Below are 24,971 nucleotides of genomic sequence, written 5' to 3' on the forward strand. Positions count from 1 at the left end.
TAGGACCATGTTTGAACCATGATTTATGGAAAAGTTGATATTATCCTTTCAAAAAAATAATGAATGTGACCTTACATAGTCTTTACACATTTATCTTCTACCAAATTCACAGTTAAGTGTAAAATAATACATGAAAATGCATTCTATTTTATGTGTAGATATGTTGTGTATCATTGTCTAGAGAACATGGATTTTTATATTATGCCCCCTCCACAGAAGGAAGTTAAATTATGGTAAAGACTCTCTTTTCTCACTTTCCTCTCTATGGCAGACGGTTACAATCATAGGTCTATATCCAAGCAAAATCTGGCATGGTAAGGCAGTAGAGCACAATAAATCTCCAAAGACCTGAAATGCACCCAGAGGAAATGAAAGGCAGGAGAGCCAATGCTTACCAAATTAACACGTGGAAAAATACCTGATATTTTTCACATTTGGGCTGGAAATAAAGTGTTTTCATATTAAGATTTGGGATCACAATAACATAATACTTTATATGATAATGGACTGTTTCATGTAATAAATCAAAAAGTTGAAATGCTGAAGTAAAAAAGAAAGATTTCGTTTGAAAAAGAAAATCAAATGCACATATTCTGATGTAAATTTTCTTGTAAATATCAAAAATATGGGTATTTTGGAGATGGCTCTGTGACTGTCCACAGAATGATATATAAAAATAAATATACACACACAGTAGGGTAGAGTGGGAGTACTACCTAGTGAACGTAAGAACTGTCCTGTAGGCTAGATGGATCTAGCAGTTGCCTATTGTCCTCCCCTCTCTGCTTGCTTTCAGCAAAGTCACATGCTGAGCTGACTGAACCCTTATCTTCTTCCATCTAGAAGGACAGAAAAGCAACAAATCTTACAAAGAACCATGCTTGCATCGCTTCACAACAGTTACCATATTTATATAGGAACTTTCATTTTACAGATCTGTTCCTGAGAGAGAACGGAGCATACTTACACAGGAAAGGTAATTGCTTTTGAGTTAACTGCTAACTCAAACACACTTTATCAGTGCACAAGTTTGGTATATAACAATAAAAGTTTGGTATTTTTGTGCACCACAGGCAACAGAAGGGGAAACACAACAAATCTGAAATCCATTTCAAGTTTTCAAATTCTGGTTTCAGATTCAGGTTTAGATGTTCTCCCTTTCCCAACAAAAAGGATCACTGCAGTTTGTTCATCTTTTTACAGGGTGTTCTATATGCCACACAACAGACATTTCAACTGAACATCTCATCACTCTGAAATACACAGTTGGGACTTAACAGGAAGTACCTTTAGCCCCGTACATCACGGTAAGAACACTGCAGTTATCTTCCTGCTATGTGCTACCAACATGTTTGATACCATACAGACATTACAGAAGATACATGGTATGGCTACTGCCACTCCACAATTAAGCTGAAACTTAATTCTCTATTGTAAAGCTCACTCTTATTTTTGTTTGTTTTTAACCTGTAGCACATTATATACCGGAATAGCAAAGAATTAGAAAGCTTTAGAATTTTAAGAGACAATATGAGTAATGACATCTAACAACTTCACTGGCACTTACAGTTTCAACATTTTTCTAGCTTTTCCTACACTTCACCTTTTGGAAATAAGTCAATAAACTGATATTTGTAAGTTTGCTTGATTCAAAGAATGAGAAGAACGTATCTTCACGTGAAGTACACATGTGACTGAAGGTAAGCAAGAAATAATCTACTCTTTTTTATTCCCTCTCCCTGTGAAAACTTCTGTGCTTTAGCTCAGACCAGCACCGCTCCATGCTAACAATTAACAACCCTGTAAAGGAAGAGCTCACAGACTGTTCAAGTATAGCAAATGAAGGTGTTCTGAGATGTTTCCCTAGTGTGTACTTGCATAGGCTTCTTGAAAATTAAAATAAGCGTTTTCTGTAAGGAACAGGTAAAGAAACAGAAAACTTCCTGCTCTGATATCTACACAGCTGGTCCGGATCAGATATGACAGCTATTTGGAGAGAAATAATACATAATAGCAACTAGAGAAAAAAAAACGAACAGACAAGAACTGAAGGCCCTACAGCTAGGGCCAGGAGTTACATCACAGACAACTAAAGCAAGCAGATCTATACAGAAATGAATGAAAAACACGGCAACAACAGAGTCACAGCAGGGCAATGGAGAAAAACAGTCTTGGCTGTGCTACAGTAAATGCTACAGTTTGAGAGCCCTAGACAAATGTTATGCACCAGTGGTCTTCCCTGAAAATAAAAATCTTGCACTGTTGAAATGTTAAATGTAAAAACTCCATAAAGACAGTTAATTCCATCAGTGATTAGAATTAGAACATGCATCTGAGCAACACGTCTCACATGTAGCGTAAGACTTCTGGCAGTTCTTGTGAAGCACAGAGACGTGGCACATATACATACACAATCCTCACATATCAACTTTGTTTACAAAGAAAAAAAGATGAGATGAGATATAACGGGGCCTACTTAATAGCCCGAGACATTACACATGTTCCAAGAACTTCAACAGAGATGGCTATAGAGGGAAGAGAAAGGAGTGTGTTGAAGTACCCGGCCATCAGCCCCTGCTTAAGCACAACGCCTGCACCTGAGTGTGCTGCCTCATCTCCTTTTCCTCCCACGCTACAGCAGTAACAGTACAGCTCAGAGCAAAGTGTTCCACAGGCATGCACAAGACTGCATTTCTGACGTACAGAAATCACACAGACACTCAAACGTCCTGCTTAAAGCTCTTAACTTTGTGTACACTACGACTGTTCTTATAAACTCGCAACTCTTTGTCCAAATTTTCTATCCACATAAAAATTGATGATAGCATCACATCTTAATTTTCACTGGTAAACCTTTAGTGAACTGTAGGTAAATCACCAGAACAGTAAAGCACATACGTAAAATGAGGTATAAGTCAGTTAAACCTGGCACTATATTGAGGTTTTAAACAAGCAACACAACTACCAGAATCTGTTTATCAATCCACATGCAATCTGCATTTAGAAAGGCTGCAATTACTGAGTGGGCACACACAGCTGAGCTGTGACAATCACCCATTTCCTACAACGCTCACCAAGCAGCTGTCTGCTCATCAGCTATCAGACATCAGCTGCCTGGGACACCACACAAACTAAACCATGGTCTCCATCCCAAATTAGTTTTTAACTCAGTATAGTGAAGTGAGTGGTTTTTATCTATTAACTGGTTTTCCCATTAGGCAAGAAATTTTATCTGGAGACTTTTAATAAGAACTAGAGAAACCCAAGTCCTTGTTTTCTCTCTTTTTGCACATTCTAACTTCACCTGGTAGTGTAAGACTGTGCTTGTATATTAGGTACCTAGTACTAGATACTCAGTCTGAAAGATCTTCTGTACAAGAGAACTGGATTTATGGACTCGTGGATGAAACAATTTTGTATTTTTTTCAACTCTCCCCTAAGGCAATACAAAGAGAACGCCCTCGAATACTTCATGTATTAAATGATAACTGCGGTGCTGCATCCCTAGACAGCTTGATTTTTCCTTCACCATTTAGTTGCTTAACTCTTAAAACATATTTTGTTTTGAAAAGTTTAGCAGAATCTTTTGTTGCAAAACCTTTCATGCAGACATAATTTACTTCAATAAGCCAGAAATAAAACAAGATTACTGGAAATATATTTGATCCAAAGTTTTAAAACATACACTATTTATATTACACTGATAAACCAGGAATTTAAGCCGACCTGTAAAAAACCTTTTGCAGAGGAACCTCCAGAATATACTACTAAGTTTACTAATGTTGGAGAGGTGCTTATACTGCAGTTTTTGCTTCTCCTTTAAAGCCAGTAAGTGCTAGATTTAAAACCACTGCCTCCCTGGGGCGTTCAGCCATCTAAAATGGCAGAATTCCTGTTGTGTTTCACAGTGTGACATAACAGCAAAAACCTGTTAATAAACCATTACAACAGAATGACCACTTCACATTTCTCCCAGCAAAGGCATAGTACACTGAGGAAATAGAAAGCTTTTCCTTTTTTATCCCTCTCCTTTTAAAGGACTTTCATTGTTTCAGTTAACTGTTAAAAATACTCTTACAACACAACCATCATTTCTTCTCCTTTCCCTTATTTAAGCAAACGGGAATGAGTACCCCGAAACACCCACTGCCCGATTCTCCTAGCATCCATTTTCATGTTTTTAGACAACAGTCAGCTAAAAGCTACGTAAAAGAAATCAGTTCTCTGCATTATTTCATAGCATAGAATAGAGACGTAGGTAACTGTTGGTAGTACAAACAGGTTCAGACATTACTGGTGTGTCAGAATGTTTCAGACTTAGAATCGTTTTTTGATAGCATTTCAGTGTTTCATGTACTGAATTCTGCTACACACATATGCTTTAATCTTTGCTCGAATAATCTTCTAGCATTTTGTATACAAATGTCTGAGAATATGTACCCGTAACACATAGAAAACAACCAACACTCACTTTATAGAGGCACAGAACACAAAAAGCCTTAGCTGCACAAGTGTATATAGGCACCCAAACCAAAAACATTTTCTGCGCTTTCAATACAAGTGAAAGCAAATTAAAATGGGCAAACAACTGGCACTAAACTGCTGCTTGCAATATATGGGCCTTTCTGTCGCAGGCTTATGAAGCTGAAATTATCCCGACATGCAAAAAGCACTGTTAATTTTGATCATGAAGAAATTAAAAGCACAGTAAACATGCTAGAAACTATAATTATTTAAAAATGGATGCAAGAAGAGCTAGGTCTGTATTCGGAAAGTTGAGCATCATGCTAGGGATGTTTTTTCCTAAGAACAAAGCACGTCCAACATGCTACTTAGGAGAAGCATTTGGCTCAAAAAACACAGAGCAAAGCCAAAAGATATACCAAACTCAATGTATCTGCGCTATATAGATACTGCCCTCTCAACCCGCTAACATTCATGCCTCTTTCCATCTCTCTCAGCACTGTTAGTTCACCTTCAGCATGCATAAGACTTGACGAGGAACTGTCCCTCCTACTCTACCTAATTTTGCTCAGCTGATTCCTTGCCCTGGACAATGGCTGCAGTGCGATGAACTCGTCACTTAAAGCAACTCTGTTGGAGTACATCTACAATTGGACAGAGAAGGGATGGAACATACATGTCAGTAGCAGTAGTAATTTTCTAAGAAAAAGACACAGGACAAGACATTGTTATTTAAGTGGAATACACGTTATATACAGAAACACACACTTGGTACCTTTAGGACAATTCCTGGGATCACCACAGCCAGCTATTTTTGGAAGGACCATACTTAAGCGCACCTTAGCTTTCATTCTAAGCCTATAAACTTACATGACTATACTTTACCTGGTATCCTTATTCAGTATTACCTTCTCTCCTTAATAGTGCTGTGATTTATATTTACCCCAAGATTTACATTTTGATTCAGACTGTCCTTACTGTCCACTTCCTCCTACTTGTTATAGTCAGAAAAGAACAGAACTGTAGTCAGAAGTTACTCACAACGGGGTAACAGACCCAAGGGCAACAGATCAAAGTCAAACATAATATGATGGATTATCTTTAAGGCTATTAAATAAAAAAAAAGAACACATTTAAAACAAACCAACAATAAAAAAACCCACCCACACATTATCAATAAAAACCAAAAACAAAGAACAAAACCCCACAAGCCACACATGCACACTCAGCCCCTGGGACAGGCAGAACTCACGAATCCCATCCTACAGAAGTCAACTCACGCTAAGCCTACAGAAGACACTGATTTTTTCTTAAAATTTCTGTGACACAGAACAATAACTGCATTTAACTAAATGTATCAAATATTTCTCCCTTAATCTACTTAAATTTCTTTATGTCATGGTCAAAATTACTGCAGTATGAAACAAACTGAACCTACAGTTTTTTTAGAATAGACCCAGAAGGTGAGAGAATGCAGTAATAAGTACATGGATAAGGTCAGGGGGAAAAAAATTGAGGAAGTTTTGTTTGTTCTTTTTTTAAAGGAAGTATTTTAGGGACATGAAAAACTTCAACAACCATAACGATATATTGCCAAATGGAAACAGCTGATGCACAGGAAGGAAATAGCAAGTGTTCAATAAGTTGCTCTAAGTTTTGTTTGTTTGTCTAGGGGAGAAGGGTGGGAGATGACACAAGGGGTATGATACGTCATTACCCATGTTCTCTTATATCAAATGTGCAACAAAGAGTCTTACCTGGTCTACCTGAGCAGCTCACAAAAAACTAGAGGTTATTTATCTCAGATGTGAGCTATTAAATTCCCTGAGTGGAAAAAGCAGCTAGTATCCCAGTTCTGAAAAAGGACTAATGGGATATTTGGCTAGCTACAGGGTCAGCATGAGAATGTCTCAGGTGGATGTAAACACAAATTAGCAGGGCAATGTAATTTAAGTAAATCAACATACACTTAGCATCTAACTTTTAAATTACTTTGATGTAAAGTTAACAGTAGCGATGTAACGCAGTGAAAAGTTCTCCATGGCACACAGCTCAACGTAACTTATATTAAAGCAAATAGGACACCACAAAGATCAATATGGCACACATTAAACAGCCTAAAACCTAAAAACAGATTCCAGAACTGAACAGGATGTGGTTTATTTGTAAGATCCCTACGCTATCTGACCTCTCAGCAATGACGTGGAAGAAAAGAACAAATACTTGCAGGTAAAAAAGATGCCAAAGATAACAGATTATCATATATCATTTAGTAAGCTGAATACAGCTGAGGGACTCATCATTTCCATACTTGGCACTGACAACATGCAGTGATGGAAAGTAAATTGTTTTTTTTTTTCCCCTGCAAAAGATTCAAGTTCAATCTATACCAGAGAGCAAGTTAAGTTGATCACAAACATAAGTGTGAATAAAAGAAATTAAAAAACAAAACAAAACAAAAAAAACCCCAAAAACCCAAACACATTTACTGAAGAATTTTCAGGTTATCAGAAAATGAATACAAAAAGAATGTGATGAAAAATAAAAACAGGGAGATTAACTATGAGGACAACTATGGGTTAAGAAGGGTTAACTATACTGCCACTAGAAATAAGAAACACTGAAATATGGATGAGATTTCTATCTAAAAGAGAGACAAACCTTAATAGGAATGGTTTGGGGGAGTTTTTGTGGCCTGTGTCGGCAGGAGGAAGATTCTGTGATTACAGTGTCTCCTTGTGCCTCACTGACAAGTTTTTGAAAATGCCACATTGGTAATTATCTCTAATTACATAATCAGCAATCAAATACATGGTACGTATGGTATGATAAGAAATACTAATTAAAACAAGTTCTGCTAAAGTAATATTTAAAATTGTTTTCATCAACATCTTACAAACTATTCAATATCAATTACGTTTTCAGAGCTTCCAATACCTATACAAAAATAAGTTCAGTTATCTTTATAGCTGTACAAGAAAGTTCCTAATCCTCCTACACAGTTGCAAATCAATATGTAAAAGGATGAATGACCCCTCTGTAAGTGTTTACTATTGTTAATGTATTGATTACTTAAGCTGTAACTTATTCCCGTAAAACTGTGTCCCCATTTCAGTAATTCTAAATTAAAATTTGTCTTCTGAAATGGGAACACTCAGCTATACATTAAAGATGATAGCAATATAAGAGGATACTAAAATATCACAGGAAGGTAACGAGTGTACAAGACAGATTTTAACATGTGCTCTTTAACATACTGATCAAGTTGGATATAAAAGCATAACATTACCTGAGCTTTTTCAGTACTTGTTGGTTGTAGATGCCTGTACAGCACTTTCTTCACAACATCAAGAAACAGACAAGCAACTACTATGAGTATTATGGCAAACCAAGCAGAACCACTTGACAACAGTTGAACAAATACAAAGTACATATCCTGGGTATGTAAAAATGGCCTGAGAAGTTAAAAGAAGTGGATATTACTAAAAGGAACCACTAGAAACCAAAGTACAGTACAGACAGACAAGCAGTAAGTCTCTTTGGATACAAGTTACAACTGTATACTGTCCAAAAAGAACTGCTATCTCTTGGACCTGTCCTGCAAAAGAACACTGGTAAAGGAGGGAATAGAACTTTGGAGAAAAGTGACCTCCAAGATCCCAAAATCCAAGTAAAAATATATTACTTCACTGATTCAAACATCAGTGCCCTCATTTCCGTTGCAAGCATTCACCTGTTACACAGAACATTTAGGAATTCTATGTGCTTTTTACAAATAAAAATGCCTTAATAACCACAGGCTGTCAGAGACAATTACTGTCCCTAAGCACAACAGCTTAAGCAGCGTGGCTGCCATTTCTAAAAGCATCACCAAAAGTAACTGGCCTGCGTAGGTTTAGAAATTTGTTTTTCAACACCTATCACAAAATTCAGAGCAACACAATAGAACATAATACTGAAGTATCAGTGTTCTTTCATAATTTCACTTATCACATGTGCTATACTTTGGAGGGGAAAAAGAAAGTCACTCACCAGATAATTCCCCCATAAAATAAGGAGAATATGAAATAAAACACAATGGAACCCCAAGTAACAAAATGGTTTATCCATGTCCAGAAGTGAGTTTCTAGCGCCATCTGAAAGAAAGAACTTCAGTAAATTTCCTTATTCCCCCCACTTTAGAGTAAATAACAAATGCTGGTCTGAACTCACTTGAATGTGCTATGAACTGTACTTGTGTTACAACTAAGTATTTTTCTAACACATACAAGAGAAGGGAGTACAGCAACATACCTTCATCGTAACGGTTATAACCATAACGGTGAAGACCAAAGTACCAAATGTCCAGTTTCCAAACATCTAAGAAAACAGCAAGGCAAAAAATCAAGGAAAAGGATGAGCTAACAGCATCAATGGTAAGATACATGTTTCTCAGATCAGCTACACTAATGAAACAAAACCATGGACAAAAGCTTGTGACTTTACTAATTACGAAGAACTAAGAAGGATGCAACACAGAATGCTACAAAAAAATCTAGCTTATGATAGGAGCAAAATTAACAATCCACGTCATCTTCCTTCCTGGTTCAAAACAGATCACCACAAAGCCTACATGAATGATGAAGAAAAACCAAAACAGTTACATGAAATGGTAGGATAAAGATACCAAATTGATTGCGTTAATGTAAGCATCCGAACAGAAACAAATACTGGGTAGAAGGTATTCACTTTGACGTAAGTGCAGAACACTTAGGATTTAAACATTTTCAGACAGTCTCCAACATGCAGCATCACCTGAAAGTCCACATTTTTTCCCAAGCACATTTGTACCATTCAAAAATAATGGCGCCATTCTATTTTTTCAAAGAAAATGATAAAGACACTTTGTTTCAAGGCTAATGAACACAAAATTCAGCTTCAATTCTAAGACACAGTCACTTTTGTGTATTCTGCTGCCCACATACATTAAGCCATCAAAACTCTGAACAAGCTCTACAACAACAAAATCTCAGGTCCGACACCAAGCAGGGGACGTGGAGTTTGTCATCCGTCTACCCACATGCTGCTCAGCTACTCTGCTTTTGGAAGCAGTCTTGGTGCTGAATCCACAGTCTGCTTTCTCATAGTTATTTTTATCATTGATATATTGGAAATGGACAAACTCTCAACCTCGGTATTGGTAAATACCAGCAGCAACCTAAGCAAGCAAGGACAAAGGGACCACATGCAGACAGGCAATCAAAATCATCCCAGATTTGATTGGTCAGCACAGCACAAGGTCATGAAACAGGGATTGGCATAGTTGTAGTCCTTGTTACAGAGCTCTGACAAAAACAAATATATATATATCCCAACAATCTAATCAGATCTTACAACTGCTTTTGCCAACTTTACACATGGGAAAAAGTTAAGTCAGACCTTGGTGTGAAAAGTAAATATGAAGCATTTAACAGCATGCTTGCTACTAATTGTTGCAACAATAATCTCGAAATAAAATTAGACTGCTGCTTCTGAATGACCTGTGAAAGAAAGTGTCTTTGCTGACACTGCTCTAAAAAGGTCACAGAGTTTGAATGTAAACTGTGAACAGATTCTTGCCACCATTTTATTTTTGAACACTTTTACACTGTGGATGCTGCATCCTTAAATCCTACAGATACAATATTTTGTATCTCCTCCTCCTCTGAACTCTTACCATTTGCCTGTTAGGTTTCAATATCTGACGACATGCACAGCATGGAAAAGGGGGGAGAAAAAAAAGAACTAAAAGATCAAATTGTTGCAAAATGTGTTGATGTAAGTCTAACAAATGACCACCATTAGCAAATCACGTACAATCTCTTCCACTGTGCTTGGCTCCAAACTGAGAATTCAGAATGAAAAAATGAGGCTACTATTGGCTTACTGCCTTGCACTCACTTTGTAGATTATCACACATGTGAAGTGATGATTTCTTGAAGAAAGCACTTCAGCAGCAATGCAGGATTCTCTCCTACCTGCCTCTGATTTTAGTCACTCAATTCAGTTTCTGACCACTGTCTGTTCATCATCAGATGGAAATTATTTTTCCTGCTAAACTTTCTAGGCTCAGCCCTATGACCAAAGTGAAGACAGCAAAATTCTCTTCAAACCAAGTGCTGTAACTTGCCATTCTATCAGCGACTACCTAAGAATGAATGCACAGCTCATTTCAGTAATAAGAACAGCATAAGGAGAGAAACAAATGTCTTTGGATTGCTACTCCTAACAGCATTTTGAGAAAGTCAGAATCTTATTGTTCTAGCCTGGACTAATGAACTGGAGAAACGAAGCCACAGATTTGTAATGGTTTCACTGAAAGGTTTAGTGGATTTTGTTTTGTTTGCTTTTGGTTAGTTGTTTGGTTTTTTAACACGACCTTTCTTCTCAACTTTCATATCATTAAAACACAAGGGATCAATTTAGTATTTGATTTCATTAAGTTAGTTCCTGTCTTTAACTATTTATTCAACTAAAAAACATAATTTAATTGCAACTTACACCATATACATATATTTTACATCCAGTTAAACAATACATTTTCCAGAGACTTAACACAGGCTGAAATCTGCATGTGGCCAAGTTTTATAACAGAAAACCAAGTATCACCAAGAAGATACAAGAATGGAAAAATCTTATGACAATTTACCTGGCCATTTCCCAGCAATGAAGTGTCTTCTCCCATTAGAAGATACGAACCATAAAAGAAAACAAATGCATGCAAGAAGCCCAAGATGGTCCAATAAAGAAATGGTTTATACCCAAGATGAGCATTTTTACTGATGTCTCTGCAAAAATGAATAGATTTCGGATGTTAGGTTGTCGGTATATGATCCATCAGCTATTTATACTACATGACTGTTATTGCTTTGAATAAATGTAATGTTCAACTCCAACGAGATATGTTTAATGAATGCAGACTTACAAAAAAAAAAGTAAATCATGGGCAAAAAAGAACTTAGAGCTGCCTTTGCTTATGCAGGGATCACCAATGCCAATGTTTTATGAGTCAAATCAAAATTAACACACACTAGAATCCTCCTCCATAGAGACAGAACTACCAGAAGAAATACTCAGATCTCCTGATACTGCCCACTGTTCTGTTTAGAAGAGCTTTAGGAAAAGAGGTAAGTTGAAAGACATCTCTTTTTCACAAAAATAATGTATTTCTTCTCCAACAAGCAGTATGCAGTACAACATGCTACCACTGGGAGGATACCTAATTCTACAGGAAATAGCTTCCCTTCTTAGAAAAGCATTTTGCAGTGATTCCTTAACCACTGTGGAGAAGAAGGCTACCAATCATGTAAGCTGATCAAGTACCCAAGTCCCTCCCAGTCTTAACATGACTAATACAAAAATATGCTTCTCTTAAAACATTAGTTTTAATTAACATTTGGTATGAAAACTAAGAGCTATGTAACTACCCTTCCTTGAGGATAGTTACAAAAATTGCATAAACTACAGATAAAAATACTGTAGGAACGCACAGAAGCAAGTTCAGACTTCTGCAGATGCCACTGTTCTGAATGATGTGCTGCTGCTGCAATGTATGCAGGATATACGTACCGATAGAGCACAGGTTTACTCTGCAGAACATGCGGATGCACATGCTGTTCAAAAAGACTGTAGATGAGGACAGGCAAGGAAGTGAAACAAATATTATACAAAGTCAGGTATACACTGTCGTAGAGTGTCTGAAAAAATGGAAATAAAGATTATTTTTGAGACTTGAAGAAAAAAAGTTGCTCACATTTGCTAAAATCCACACCCACAACAAATCATTAAATCGTGAATTTACTAAGTAGTAAATATAGCTTTTTTCTATAACAATCTAGTAACATCAAGTTGTCAAATAGAAAAAAATAAGCTGGACATTTGTTGAGTGTTAGACCTGTGAATTTGTGAAGCTCCTTCTAATCAATCTTTTCCATGCAGAAATTAAATGTCAGTAGCATGAGAAAACCATGCAGAAGGGCTTAAAACTTTAAAACCTTAAAGTACTCTCAAAGTAAGTAAAACAGCTACAAGGAAGTTGCATTAAAGTATATGGGAGATTTTTAGAATTAACAGCACCAAAAATTTATGTTTACAGAGAAGCAAAGAACTCTTTCCTACTCCTTCAGGAAACACGTGAATAGAAGAGTTACATGCATCAGCAATAGTTAGACATAATCATCCACATAATTATGTTTCAGTACAGGCAACAGAAGCCCAGCAGTTGGTCAATCAAACTTGAAAGATACAGGCAAAAGTAACACAAACTTCACTACTGATATCTGTTTTTTCTGGAGGAAAAGAAACAACAGCCATTTACTGTATTTTGACAGCCATATTAGCACCCAAACTGGACAAAAAGCTCCTACAGAGAGTCACATTAAAAAAAATAATCATAAAAGTGAAATTTCCCTCATGTAAATTCCCAAGCATTGGCTGTAAGAAAACAGATATTAAAAACAATCAAATAGTAAATATACTTCTTCCCGAAGAGGGAAAGACACTTTCATTGTTTTCCTTCCCATTTATTTATTTATTGTCTTGTATACCTTTTACTAGCTATACAGCATCCAAAACTTACCTGTTGTGAAAACAAACAGAAGAACTGATATAAAAATTGTGGTGTAATAAAGCACACATTCTGAAAAAAAAAAGAAGCAAGGGAAAAAATTAATCCTCCACTATATACCTTATAATCTCAAAAAGAAATTGCTAATTCCTGCAAGCTAGTAAAAATATAGCTGGAAAATAATCACATGCCTTAGTGGCCAATGCAAAAATCCTAGATAAACAGTATCAGTTCCTGGGACCAGATGAATTCATCAAGGTACTTAAAGCCTATTTCTAGTGGAAGTACTAAGCAATTACTAAGTTAAAAACTCATATTTGGTTGAAGAAACATAAATGACTGAAAACATGCATGAACAGAGGTATTACAGCTGTTCCCCAAAATGTTAAATCTGAAACAAACTTATTTGTTGGGAAACAGATACACATTTTAATATGAACTTCTTAGGCACACACTAAGAAGACTTACCTTATAAAAAAAGTACTGTACAAGGGTTGCTATTCTAATATAGTAAAAGTGCCCGTGAACAAAAAGCAACTTGGAGAGGAATTTAAATCGTGCTATTGCATAGTCACTATTTCTTACAGCTTGTCTTCCTTCCTTGCCCATGATTCCTGTAACATTTGTGAAACAAAGAAGAGGTTAAACATCATCAAAATGATATATATTTAAAACATCAACAACGTAAATCTACATGCACCTAATCAACATCCAACATATATCTAAAGCTATCGTTATGTTTTTTCACATTTCAACACTAAGACTTCAGCAAGCATAAAAACAAAAGCATTATTCATGACATCTGAGGGAAAATGCTTGCTTAATGCTGAACCAATACAAGGAGAAGGTAGGAAAAAAGAGACTATTTACATAAGCTACACTTAAGAAAAGATGAGAAGACACAGCAATAAGAACAAACAAACAAAACCAAGACAGAATTTGCGATAGGTATTAATTCAGTTATTCATCTTTCTTCATATTGAGTTACACAACACAGCAAGAAAGTTTAAAGAAGAACCAAAGCAGATTATAGAAAACCATGTTAATGGAGAATTCGGCTGAAAAATCAGTAACAACCTCCCCAGAGAGCCTTTACCTCAAAGACAACCCAGACACAAATAGTATTAATGCAGCGATACAGACCTGGTAAAAACAGTGGAAGCATCAAGCAAAGAAAGGTTTGAATGTAAAGTTTACACAGGAACTTAGGAATTGGCAATGACCGTAATAAGAGACATCCAATTCCAATACCTTTCTGAGAACTTCTGAGATTCTGGTTAAAGAGAATCTCTGTTCTTAAGACAGTACTTAGTATGACCTCTGAATATCTGCAGACCTCACAATAAACCTAAGACTTCAAAAAGCAAACAACCTGGCATTTCAGATTTCAAACTTCTGCTACAACAGGTGACTTGAGTTCATGTCCGATTCCTCACAGATGCAAAAGTGTTAGAAGTTTATCTATGCATAAACATTATTCACCATCAAATCTTCTACTAAAATTTTCACCTTGCTTGCCTTTATCTCTTTAAACAGAAGTAATTTACCTATGCCAACATGTGCTTCTTGTATCATGCTCACATCATTAGCACCATCACCAATTGCTAATGTTATAGGTTTTTCTGGAGATGTTTTTAACAGTCTCACTACCTGAAAAAGAAAAAAGAAGGCAGTAACTTTTAAATTCATACAGCCCTTCTACAAACTGTGCTGCCAACTGCTGTGCATCTTTGATAGTTACCTACCTGTATTTATAATTACTTCATGTGGCTAAGAAACATCTTTGGCTAATTCATTTCTCTTTTAGAAAAGCTGCTTGCTTTTGGCTACAAGTCTTACTTAAGTATTATGCCTGCCTTTAGCTTATTTTGTGTAACACACTCCCCCACATTTAGCTGTTCTTTCAAAGCTTCCTTATAGAATTGAGCTCGAAGGGACCTCTAAAGGTCACCTAACCCAACTCTCGTGGAGTCAACAAGGACACCTACAGCTAGATCAGGGTGCTCAGAGCACGGTCCAGCCTGAACTTGAATGTCTGCAAGGTGGCTTCCACCACCGTTACTGTAAAAAACCTCTTCCTTATACCCAATCTAAATCTCTCCTCTTTTCATTTGAAACCATTTCCCATGTCTTGTCACAACAGACCCTTGCTAAGGAGTCTGACCCCTTCCTTCTTACAGTCTCCCTTTAGATTCTGAAAGGCCACCATCAGGTCTCTCTGGTGCCTGCTGCTTTATCATTCAAATCAAGCTAGGAGTTGGAATGGAAAACTCAGGGAGTAATCCCCGTCTAAGGTAGAAGACCAAACAGAAGGCTAGAACAAACTGTCACAAACTTCCTTCCTCCTTGGCCCTCCTATTTTGAATGGTATAAAGAAATTGGCAACACAAAACTATATATGCTATGAAGATAACTACCGCCTTATAAAACACAAGAGAGGCTGACTGAAGTTAACTTCTTTATTCCATCCCACTGTGACAGTACTTTGCTTCCCCATCTAATTCCAAATTTTCACAAATACATGTACAAACTATCTCCAGAAATGTCTGCCTCCACACAGCAGGATAGAAGTACTTACAAGTCAATGCTGACTACATCCATACTTACCTTTGCTTTCTGAAGTGGTGCCATACGACAACACAACACTGCAGAACAGTTTTTACAAACTTCCATGAACAGTTTTTCATGTTCCCTGAGTGCAAGAGAGAGGCTGGTCCCATCCACTACCAGTCCATGCTGGATAACATGGTCTTCTTTTATTCTATACAGGGACAAAAACATTGATTTTGTATTGATGTGAAGGAAAACCTCGTATTTTGTTGCAAACTATGCAGTTGCCCATACAATAAGCAAAGAAGTTAACATGTTGTTAGACTGCTTCTTCAAGTTAAAGGGGAGGGAGAGAGGGGAATGGAATCAATACAAAAAAACCCCAACATTTATTAGGGACACAAAATGATTACCATAAAATTTTAAAACGAGAGAAAATCAAGGTCACCACTGAGTTAATGACATCTTGGATATATTACCTCTTGGCTAGCTGCCTCAGTTGCTCTGCGCATGTACTGTCTGATTTGTGCTGAACGAGTTCAAGGATGTTCATGGTTCTATGAAAGTGCCCACATGACAAACTGACACTAACAGCCGTTTCATGCTTATCTCCAGTCAGAACCCACACTTTGATACCAGCCAATCTGAGTGCTTCTATAGTTTCTTGAACTTTCTCCTGCAGCCTAGAAACAAGAAAATCTTAGCTAAGCAATCAAACACTTTAGAGAAAAAAAGAACACACACTGTAACACCATGATGATTTAACACCGCATTTCCAATTTCAAGTACGTATTTCCAGGAACTACAGTCTAGTAATGCCATTCTGTTATGAACAAAAGATGCCATGAAGTGAAAGCTGAACTTCAATAATACTAAGTATGGCAATTAAAAATTTCTAATACGCACATCTCAATTTAAATTAAGCACTATCACTGCATTTGAGAAGCTTTAGAACAGTTTGTCACAAATACTAATGCGGTGCAAGACAAGATTTTAAGTGCTCCATCTTTACATTCCAACAGATAACATACCCTCTAACTTACAAACATCCTGCTTGCATACTGCATGCTCTGTATATTAGCTACATATTTAAGTTTCCACATGGAATTAGCTATCAAGTTTAACATTTACTAAAATTATTCCAATTTTGTTTCATGTGCATTAAATGTCTCCTAATAAAGCTTACTATATCATTACTGTATTGCCAAAATCAGTTTGTACAACATATGTTTTCCATCTTCCTTAACCCAAAGAAGTGGTAAACAAAACAAAAATAGCACAGAACTTCTGGCAATGGCAGGACAGCTTCTCATGGCACATATCATAATACAGCTATAGATCCTAAACTTGTTGTGTTTCTGAACATAGCTTGCAGAAAGCCCATTACATACTTGTCTTCTACTCCAGTAGCCCCAAGCAATTCCAGATCTCTTTCTATGAAGTTGAATACATCTGCTAATTTTTCTTCCCGTTGTTGTAAGGCAGTCCTGGCCTCATGAAGGCGTTTGCCAATTTCTTGGTATTCCTCCGGTGTGAACCTTCTGTATGCCACGCACAAAGTTCTCAGTCCTTTCTATGAGAAAATAAAAGACTACATTCAGACTAGACTAGATTCTGGTCTAACAAGGTGTCCCTTGCAATTAGTTCAAGTCACAGTGTCTGTACCAGAAGAACCAGAAAAATCAGCTGGACAGAATGACTACACTTACCAAAGCAAATTCATCAACGTGTATCCTTGTTTTGTCTATTTCTCCACTCTTACTACGAGGAAGAATGGAAGATTCCGCTCCCTTTGTGAATAAAAGCTTTTCCCCTAAAAAGGCAAACAGTAGAAATTAAGAATATATATTACCTAAGAAGTTCTCAATTGTAACTTCTGATCACTTACCTGAGGGACTCTCTACAATGACGCTCATTCGTCTGCGATTTGGATCAAACTCCAAAACATGAAGCAACTTGTACCTTTATTTTGTGTTTTAACAGAAGAGAACACAGTTTCAGAAATACATTTCCAAATGCAATTACTTACAACTGCAAATGCACACTTATCCACAGAGCTTTTCCAAAGCATCATTTTTATACCGAAACTTCACAATGCTTAGTTGAGCAACAATTGCTGTTATCTGCATTTCCACGGTTAGAAAAAGTTGTTTTTCTATCACTTCATATATATCTATGTATATGAAAGATGTCATGACATGCTGCAAATACACAATAATTTTGGGAAAGTTTAAAGATGTAACTGGATTATATGTATGTATGAGCATGTATGAGACTTGCCAGCACAGCTGATTCTGGGAATTTCTAAGGCTGAAAGCACAAATCATAGGAACTGAATAAGCAACCCAATTCCTTTATCTATTTGTAACTCTACTAGAGCCTCAATTTTGAAGAATGGTCAAAGATGCGAACTGTTACAATATACAATTACACACAGTAACTCTCACACAAAGTTCTTGCATCTCGATTTGAACTCTTAAGGACTATGATGCAAGTTTTCTTGAGTACATTAAAACATTCTTACAAGAATACAGGGTTTTTATTTTTATTTTAAATGAAAATACCTTTCTGGTTTTCCAAGACTCTTTACTTCCATACTGTCCCCACTCGTTCCCATAAATACTACTCCAACCCTAAAAGTAGAAGAAAATAGGTACTTATTTCATGCTGTGGAACTGTACATATAATGCCTGCTGGATGCTAAATTGAAAAAAATAAAACTAAAAGATATATACCCTTGTGTCCACTCCATACAGTTCTTCAAAAACAACATACTGCATCCACTGTAATTTCACAAGGGTTTCCCTAAACATTTCTAATTCTACATCACAACGTCTCTAGGCTTCTATGCATTATGCTTTTCAATATTTTCATAAAAAACTGATAACAACAGGCCTCAGGCTTTAAAATTTCTCAGAGAAATTTTTTAAGACAAATTTTTTAATACAAGTTGCTTGCCCTAACAGGCAATTTCTGCAGTAGGTAAATTTGGCTTAAACCTCACCGGCTTGCAGCTTCGACTAAAGCCTTCTCATCTGGTGAAGAAGCATAATACTCCAATGGGGATGCTATTCCATTGGCATGCCAGGGCCCATCAGCGCCATCTGTTTGATCTGCACTGATCTGTACTGTGTGACAAAGACAAACTGCTTTCAAGAAGAGTTCTTCCTCTTTCATCTGTAAGAAACAAGAAGCATGTTTTGTAACATTTAGATATCAACCCACTTTTGTGCATACTTTATTTTTAAAAAGCCAAATATTAATCTAAAATGATCTCAACTATGATCTCAATGCTATCGAAGACACATAATGACAAGGGGAAAAAAATAAGAGTCTTACCAAAGTATGCCTATTTCCATCTGGAGAATCTTCAGAAAACCCCTCTGGAGTCAGTTTACCATTGACCTCCTGGTACTTTATGCCATTAATGGAGCACTCCCGAAACTGCATCTCATTTTCAGTTAATGTACCGGTTTTGTCTGTAAACACATACTCTACCTTTTGTAAAATAAAAAACAAACAAACAAAAACAGATGTGGAATTTTATATATATATATATATATATATATTTTTTTTTTACCAGAGAAAAAAACTACAATGAATATAAACCCTCAACTCAATTCTCCCTCTTCATTACCCGTCTTTTTTGATCATGAAATAATTCCAATTTTGGCCATAAGATCACATTTGAATCTTATTTTCAACTAATCAGATATCAAAGCACTACGAATTAAAAAAAAGTCTGTAATAGTGAACTTTACTATTAAAGAAGGAGTAGCAAATGAAGTTAAATAGAAGTTCTACCTGTCCCAGTTCCTCATTGAGGTCTGAAGTATTTACTTGCGCTCTCTGATTTGTCTCTTCATGATAGAGGTCAAGATCCCAGCCAATAAAAAAAGATCCAAGAAATTTCTGCATCTCAACAGTTACATAAAGTGAAATGGGTATAATAAAATTGTAAAGTACCAGAAAAGCAAGGAAATCTGAAATAAATCTCAGAATCTATGAAAGAAAAGAAAAAATATACAGATTACTGCAGTGATCAAGTCAAACATGGTCGACTACTTTTGTTGTTATTTGTTTCCAGATATATATGAAAAAAAAAACATATGTTACAAGAGTAAGAGGAGACCAAATTCCCTGCTTAAATGAGATAGAATAAATACACAGCCCATTTTCTTCTGATCTAAAAACGTTCCAGAAGTTACTATAATTTATACAGCAGTTACTTTACATTACTTTACATTACCATAGGAAGAGGTCAAAAAAGATTTACTTGACTGACCACTTCAACAATTGACGTGCTTTAAGCGGTTGCAGGTACTAAAAAGAAAAGTCACTAGACAATTTGAAAATTTGTGATTTTTTTTAGTATTCCTCAACAGTGACACCTGTAGTTAAGGTTATTTTAGAATACTGAAAAGTTTGTGATAGCTGTATTGACAACGAGAACTCATCACTTTAAAGAGAACTTGGTATTGAGACATTTTTCCATTTGAATTACAATGATAGTTCACATTACACATGTTTGAGGAAACTGCCTGTTCTAATGGATGCTGGTACATGCTTAACTATCCTGGAATCAAAGAAATTCTCCAATTACTTCTATTCTCCTCTCCAAACAATTACGTACCAACTGTAAGTTTTGTTCTGCTTATGAAACAGAACGGAGCTCTTCTAATTTGGGATTTGAACCTTTAAACACAAAAGGCAACTAAGTGAGCAGATTCAATTATCAACTCCATGGGAGACAAAAGGAGTGTTAAACGTATAACACCATGTCATATGTGAAAACTGGATTTCTAACACCTCTGTGCTCTCTATTTCTTAGAGCCCTCTATTTCTTAGAATCAGCTCCAGCCAGCTTCTAAACTGCTTTGGAATATGTCGGACGCACAGAAATCAAACAGAAAAATACAGAATGATTACAAAACAAAACTCAAAAACAAATAGAAAATAAGCTTTACATCTCTGAATTGTTGATTTAAGGAACATTTCAAAGTATCCCTTCAATCTCAGAGATTAAATTTTTCTATGTAAGGGCCAGGCTACATAGGACTAAAGCTCTTTCAAAAATACCAAGACAAGAGTACACATACTTGCACGTGGATCATGTGGTAGCTACATCTACTTCCAAGAAGAGAGAGACAATGAATACTGCACTCAACATCTTGTAGTTAGTTGAAGGTTCCTCAGATAAACTACTGGGTAGAACTACATTACCTTACTGCTGTTCCTTTCGTGTTCTGTTTTTCCATTATACCAAGGTTCATCCCATTTTTCTTCAGCTTGCCAGGCATATTTTAAAATAGTACTCAAAATGGCTTCAAAGAGGAGGATAATTAGGTAAATAATCAAAAAGGAATTCATAGACCTAGAACAAGGCCAAAAAAGATTCAATTTCAGATTGTTTCACTGAACCTGTTGACACACTATGTACGTATGACCTGATCAGAAAAGTTAGTGGATTTTTTTTTAACCTGTGTTTCACATGGACCCAAAGTTACTATGTGACAAACAAACAATAGGAAAGAAAAGAAATCCAACATCTGACTAATACGCACTCTACATACAGCCAGTAGGAAGACTAGATTAAGGTGTAAGAATACGTTCTCAGTTGACTTGCGTTATACCTGTTGTCCAGAACTCTCTCCCAAATATCTAGTGAGGCTGTGATGGCAGGAGAAACAAACACCCTGGAAATTCAAAGCTGAATCTTCCTCCTCTGATAGAAGAGCACTTCCATGCCCATCTGGTTATTTAACTCAAGGTATGCTATACCAAGGGGACTTCTCAAACATTCTGTAATGTCTTTCTACCCCTTTGTTGACAGAATTTTTTCTTGTGCACCCTACAGATTTGTTTTTATCTGACTACTGAAGAATAATCAATTTCACATTTGCAAAATAATATGATGAGGCACTCTCTGATATTTTTTTTACATAACAAGAAAGGCAACATATCAGAATGTTTTAAAAGGAAACTCCTTTTCCTTTTAAAATAATTCAATGGGTTCAACGTATTAAATCTCTATTACAGTAACATTTATCGCCTATTTACAACAAGAAATTTTTTTTAAAACTGAGCCTACAACTTGTGTTAGAAACAAGATTCACCGCAGAAGATATCTTAAAGGACATAGCCTACCCAGATACCCAAAACAAAACTATCTTCCTGTTGTATCAGATACCAGCATTCAGGACAAAGATCTCCAAGCAATTAAGATTTTAGTCCATCCTATTTAAAGACACGATGCAGCCTTACAGTAATGCTGCAGAAACAACAGAGGCCACAACTGCTATGAAGAATACTTCTATAAGCACCTGGTTCAAGACTGCATTTCACCTACCATTAAGTGTTCTCTGCTCTTACACTAACTTTTCCTGCCTTCGTCCTTTTTAACCTCAAGTATTACAAATCTGTGTGTTACTTAAAGAAACAATAAAGGACAGAATAACACAAAAGGAAGGTAAACCAATCATCCTCTCTTCCCTTGCCTACAACCCAACAGTGTGATCACAAGGGTACTTAAGTTAACGAGAAAAGACTAAACAATTCTAAAAGCAACAAAGATATTAGAAAATAAACATACTTTTCTACTGCTGACCGTTTCTGAGATTTACTCTTGTAATTTAATGCCATCTTTGTCTCCATACCTGTATACACTGCAACACCTAGGAATGAAGAGGAGAAAGGATATTACTTTCTGCATGTATGCAATTTGTGGCATTTTTCATTTTGTTTAGGAGACACAGAATAAAAGTCAAGAGGCGATTACTATTTTTGTATTTACCTCAGTACAGCAGTGAGACAGTATTTTGTAGTTATCTGCAATATTTTACTACAGTAAAACAGTAATATTGAAGTAATTTTAGCATCTACTAAAATACTGTTCGTTATTGCAAGTTGCTGCTCTTCAATACATATTTTATGGAAATCAGAATCTCATGAGAAAGTCTTGAACAGTGTAACAGAAACATCAGTCATTAAACCATTAAAGTTACTCCTTTATCAAACCATTTGAAATATTTTCATAAAGTGATGTTGAAACTCTATATCCTTAGAGATTCTTTAGTGTAATATCATTACTTCTATCAATAATCATATCCCCTCAGGTAACCACCAGGAAGATTATCACAATCTCTTCACTTCAAGTAGAATTAAACCACAGTTCATCAACATGTTTTAAGAAGAGTCTACAAACCAAATATTTCTTTAGTGTTTTTTAATCTTGCTCCACGAAGTAAGAGACTTTCAGGCCCCAGAGGTCTAAAAAGAAATAGACATATCAGCATTTAAAAATGAGTTGTTCCATACTCTGTGGGACTAATGACATCCAGTTTCCTATGCAAAGAAGTCAAATGTGTCCTGTAAATCCGCGCTCATCTCCAGAGCTCTCAGTTTCATCCTTTGGTCATTCCAATATCCTCCCACCATGGTGTTCAGAGTCCTATAACTAGTGGCTGAGCTAAATGTTCCAAATGTCTGGTTCAGAGAGAGCTGCAAGTTATGTGCAGAGCCAACCTGCCAAAATACCATCAAGTGCACAGTGCAACTGGAGTGTTATTTTAGCTTTATCTGTTTACCTTACTTCTACCCCTCTGTTAAACTGAAATTCTCTACCAGGTTCAAAAGAGATTATTAATATCAGTAAAATAAAGATGAACGGGCAATGTAACCATGCAAATTCTGAATCCTAAGGCAAAAAGATAAAATTTTACATGTGCTTTTTCCCCTCACATCTATTACATCAACACAATACGTTCATTTGATCAGCTAACTGCAAAAACTGCTTTGAAAATAAAGGCACAGTTATAGGCAAAGTTCATACAAATTTAGAGCTGTATGCTTTAATCCAATGGTCACATCAGCTTAAATGGAAATCAAGATTGCTTTCATATTAGATTCATGTAGAAGTTTTACTAGAAAAGAATGTGCAAAGTATAATATTTATAAACATTAAAGAGAGAAAGAATCATAGCACTAGCTTATCTCTGTGACACACTTAGCATCATGACAGAGAATCACACTTTGAAGAGAAGTGTCTGACTTGTGTCTTTGTTGTTTGGCTGATAGCTCCTTTTTGTTAGCTTGTTTTTTAAACTCAGCCACGCTACTCTCAACAGAAAATAAACTGTGCACTAAACATTCAATTTAAAATGCCCCTCCCTGTTGTTTATTCAACAGTAACTTTTTTTTTTTTGTGATGGTCAGTTTAACTACCACCATGTTCTTAATATTAATCTGACAAAATTTTACTTACCGTACTATTTCCTCCATTTGTTGGCTTATAGTTATTCTTCCAACAAATCTACAAAACAGGGTCACGTGTCAGATATAGCTACATAAAATTGCAAAGTGCAAAATGAAATAAAATAAACACTGAGCCATTCTACATCTACAAAAAGATCATTAACACTTCTCAAATTCAAAAAAAATCAGCCTTAATTAACAATGCAAACAAACGAGAATAAGGCAAAGGCAACACTGGCAATAATTTTTACAAGGAGTCCTATATTGAACTGAAATCTCCTGGAAGAATCATATCCAAGTTTCTTTCTTCAACTTGTCTGGACTCACTGTCCATTTAATTTTTAATAATCTGGGAAGAAGTTTACTGTTTAGAACAGAAGGGTACATAAGTGTTATGATTAAAACTCAAAATGTAAATATGCTATTGTTTCTCATTTAGTATTGAAATACTCAAATTCAACTCATCACATATATAAATGCTTACATTCATTATTAAATCCTGAGATACAAGCAGATGTCTGAAACTACTTTAAACCCAGCAAAATCCATCTCCCTCCTAATAGTGAACACGTCATTAGTAAGTATTTTGAAACAAAGTCAAAATAAATTATACCTGTATAGATCTGCCTCTGGCTGCTGACATTCTATGACAGCTACAAGTTTGTCCAGGTTGGCAACAGACTGTAACACTGCTGTTTCTGGGACCGCAACATGAGTCTGGAAAACACCATCCATTAACTTTCAGTTAAAGAAATCAGATGGGGTATTCCTGGGCTAAAATAAGAAATGGGATCACATACTAGCTACATTGTACTTCATAACAGTAATCCACACCTTAAGATTAGTTTCACCATCCAAACTTGCGGTAGTAACATGGCATGAACCGTCCACTCGATCAGAAGATAAAAGCACCAGATCAACAGGAAAAGTCTCATCTTTGGCTACTCTGACAATGTCTCCCACCTAAGGAAATGAAGATAAATGAGAAGTATACAAAAAAAAGTTTTAAAAGAGAAGATTTAATTTAGAACTGTTCTTGAATCATCACGAAACATCATGAATCATCATGAAACAATGATTAATAATGAAACAAGATCTTCAGTTGTTGGTTTTTTATTTG

At 36.1% G+C, this 24,971-nt stretch overlaps 1 protein-coding gene and 1 long non-coding RNA gene across 6 annotated transcripts in view; one reads left to right on the top strand and one right to left on the bottom strand.

Annotated features, from left to right (window-relative positions):
* Positions 1-24,971, bottom strand: part of ATP11B (ATPase phospholipid transporting 11B (putative)) — a 141,357-nt gene that overhangs the window by 7,184 nt on the left and 109,202 nt on the right. For 4 of the 5 annotated variants that reach the window (XM_040705709.2, XM_040705713.2, XM_046898851.1 and 1 more), the window contains 24 exons: positions 24,686-24,814; positions 24,465-24,568; positions 23,862-23,909; positions 22,803-22,867; positions 22,191-22,272; positions 20,822-20,972; positions 19,403-19,600; positions 18,938-19,096; positions 18,603-18,775; positions 18,163-18,231; positions 17,487-17,560; positions 17,308-17,411; positions 16,990-17,171; positions 16,078-16,281; positions 15,656-15,809; positions 14,596-14,698; positions 13,517-13,662; positions 13,061-13,120; positions 12,052-12,179; positions 11,132-11,270; positions 10,160-10,183; positions 8,758-8,823; positions 8,497-8,600; positions 7,754-7,919 (listed from right to left, as the gene is read on the bottom strand). In XM_040705709.2, the coding sequence (XP_040561643.2) occupies positions 7,754-7,919; positions 8,497-8,600; positions 8,758-8,823; positions 10,160-10,183; positions 11,132-11,270; positions 12,052-12,179; positions 13,061-13,120; positions 13,517-13,662; positions 14,596-14,698; positions 15,656-15,809; positions 16,078-16,281; positions 16,990-17,171; positions 17,308-17,411; positions 17,487-17,560; positions 18,163-18,231; positions 18,603-18,775; positions 18,938-19,096; positions 19,403-19,600; positions 20,822-20,972; positions 22,191-22,272; positions 22,803-22,867; positions 23,862-23,909; positions 24,465-24,568; positions 24,686-24,814 (2,832 nt within the window). The remainder of the gene's footprint in view (positions 1-7,753; positions 7,920-8,496; positions 8,601-8,757; positions 8,824-10,159; positions 10,184-11,131; positions 11,271-12,051; positions 12,180-13,060; positions 13,121-13,516; positions 13,663-14,595; positions 14,699-15,655; positions 15,810-16,077; positions 16,282-16,989; positions 17,172-17,307; positions 17,412-17,486; positions 17,561-18,162; positions 18,232-18,602; positions 18,776-18,937; positions 19,097-19,402; positions 19,601-20,821; positions 20,973-22,190; positions 22,273-22,802; positions 22,868-23,861; positions 23,910-24,464; positions 24,569-24,685; positions 24,815-24,971) is intronic. The other variant, XM_025153475.3, reaches the window with a different exon arrangement.
* LOC121111474 lies at positions 811-8,260 on the top strand. Its single transcript, XR_005862155.2, has 2 exons — positions 811-1,700; positions 4,962-8,260. It is a non-coding gene; the product is annotated as an uncharacterized LOC121111474 (long non-coding RNA).

Source organism: Gallus gallus, chromosome 9 (assembly GCF_016699485.2).
Source record: "Gallus gallus isolate bGalGal1 chromosome 9, bGalGal1.mat.broiler.GRCg7b, whole genome shotgun sequence".
NCBI classification, from domain to species: domain Eukaryota; kingdom Metazoa; phylum Chordata; class Aves; order Galliformes; family Phasianidae; genus Gallus; species Gallus gallus.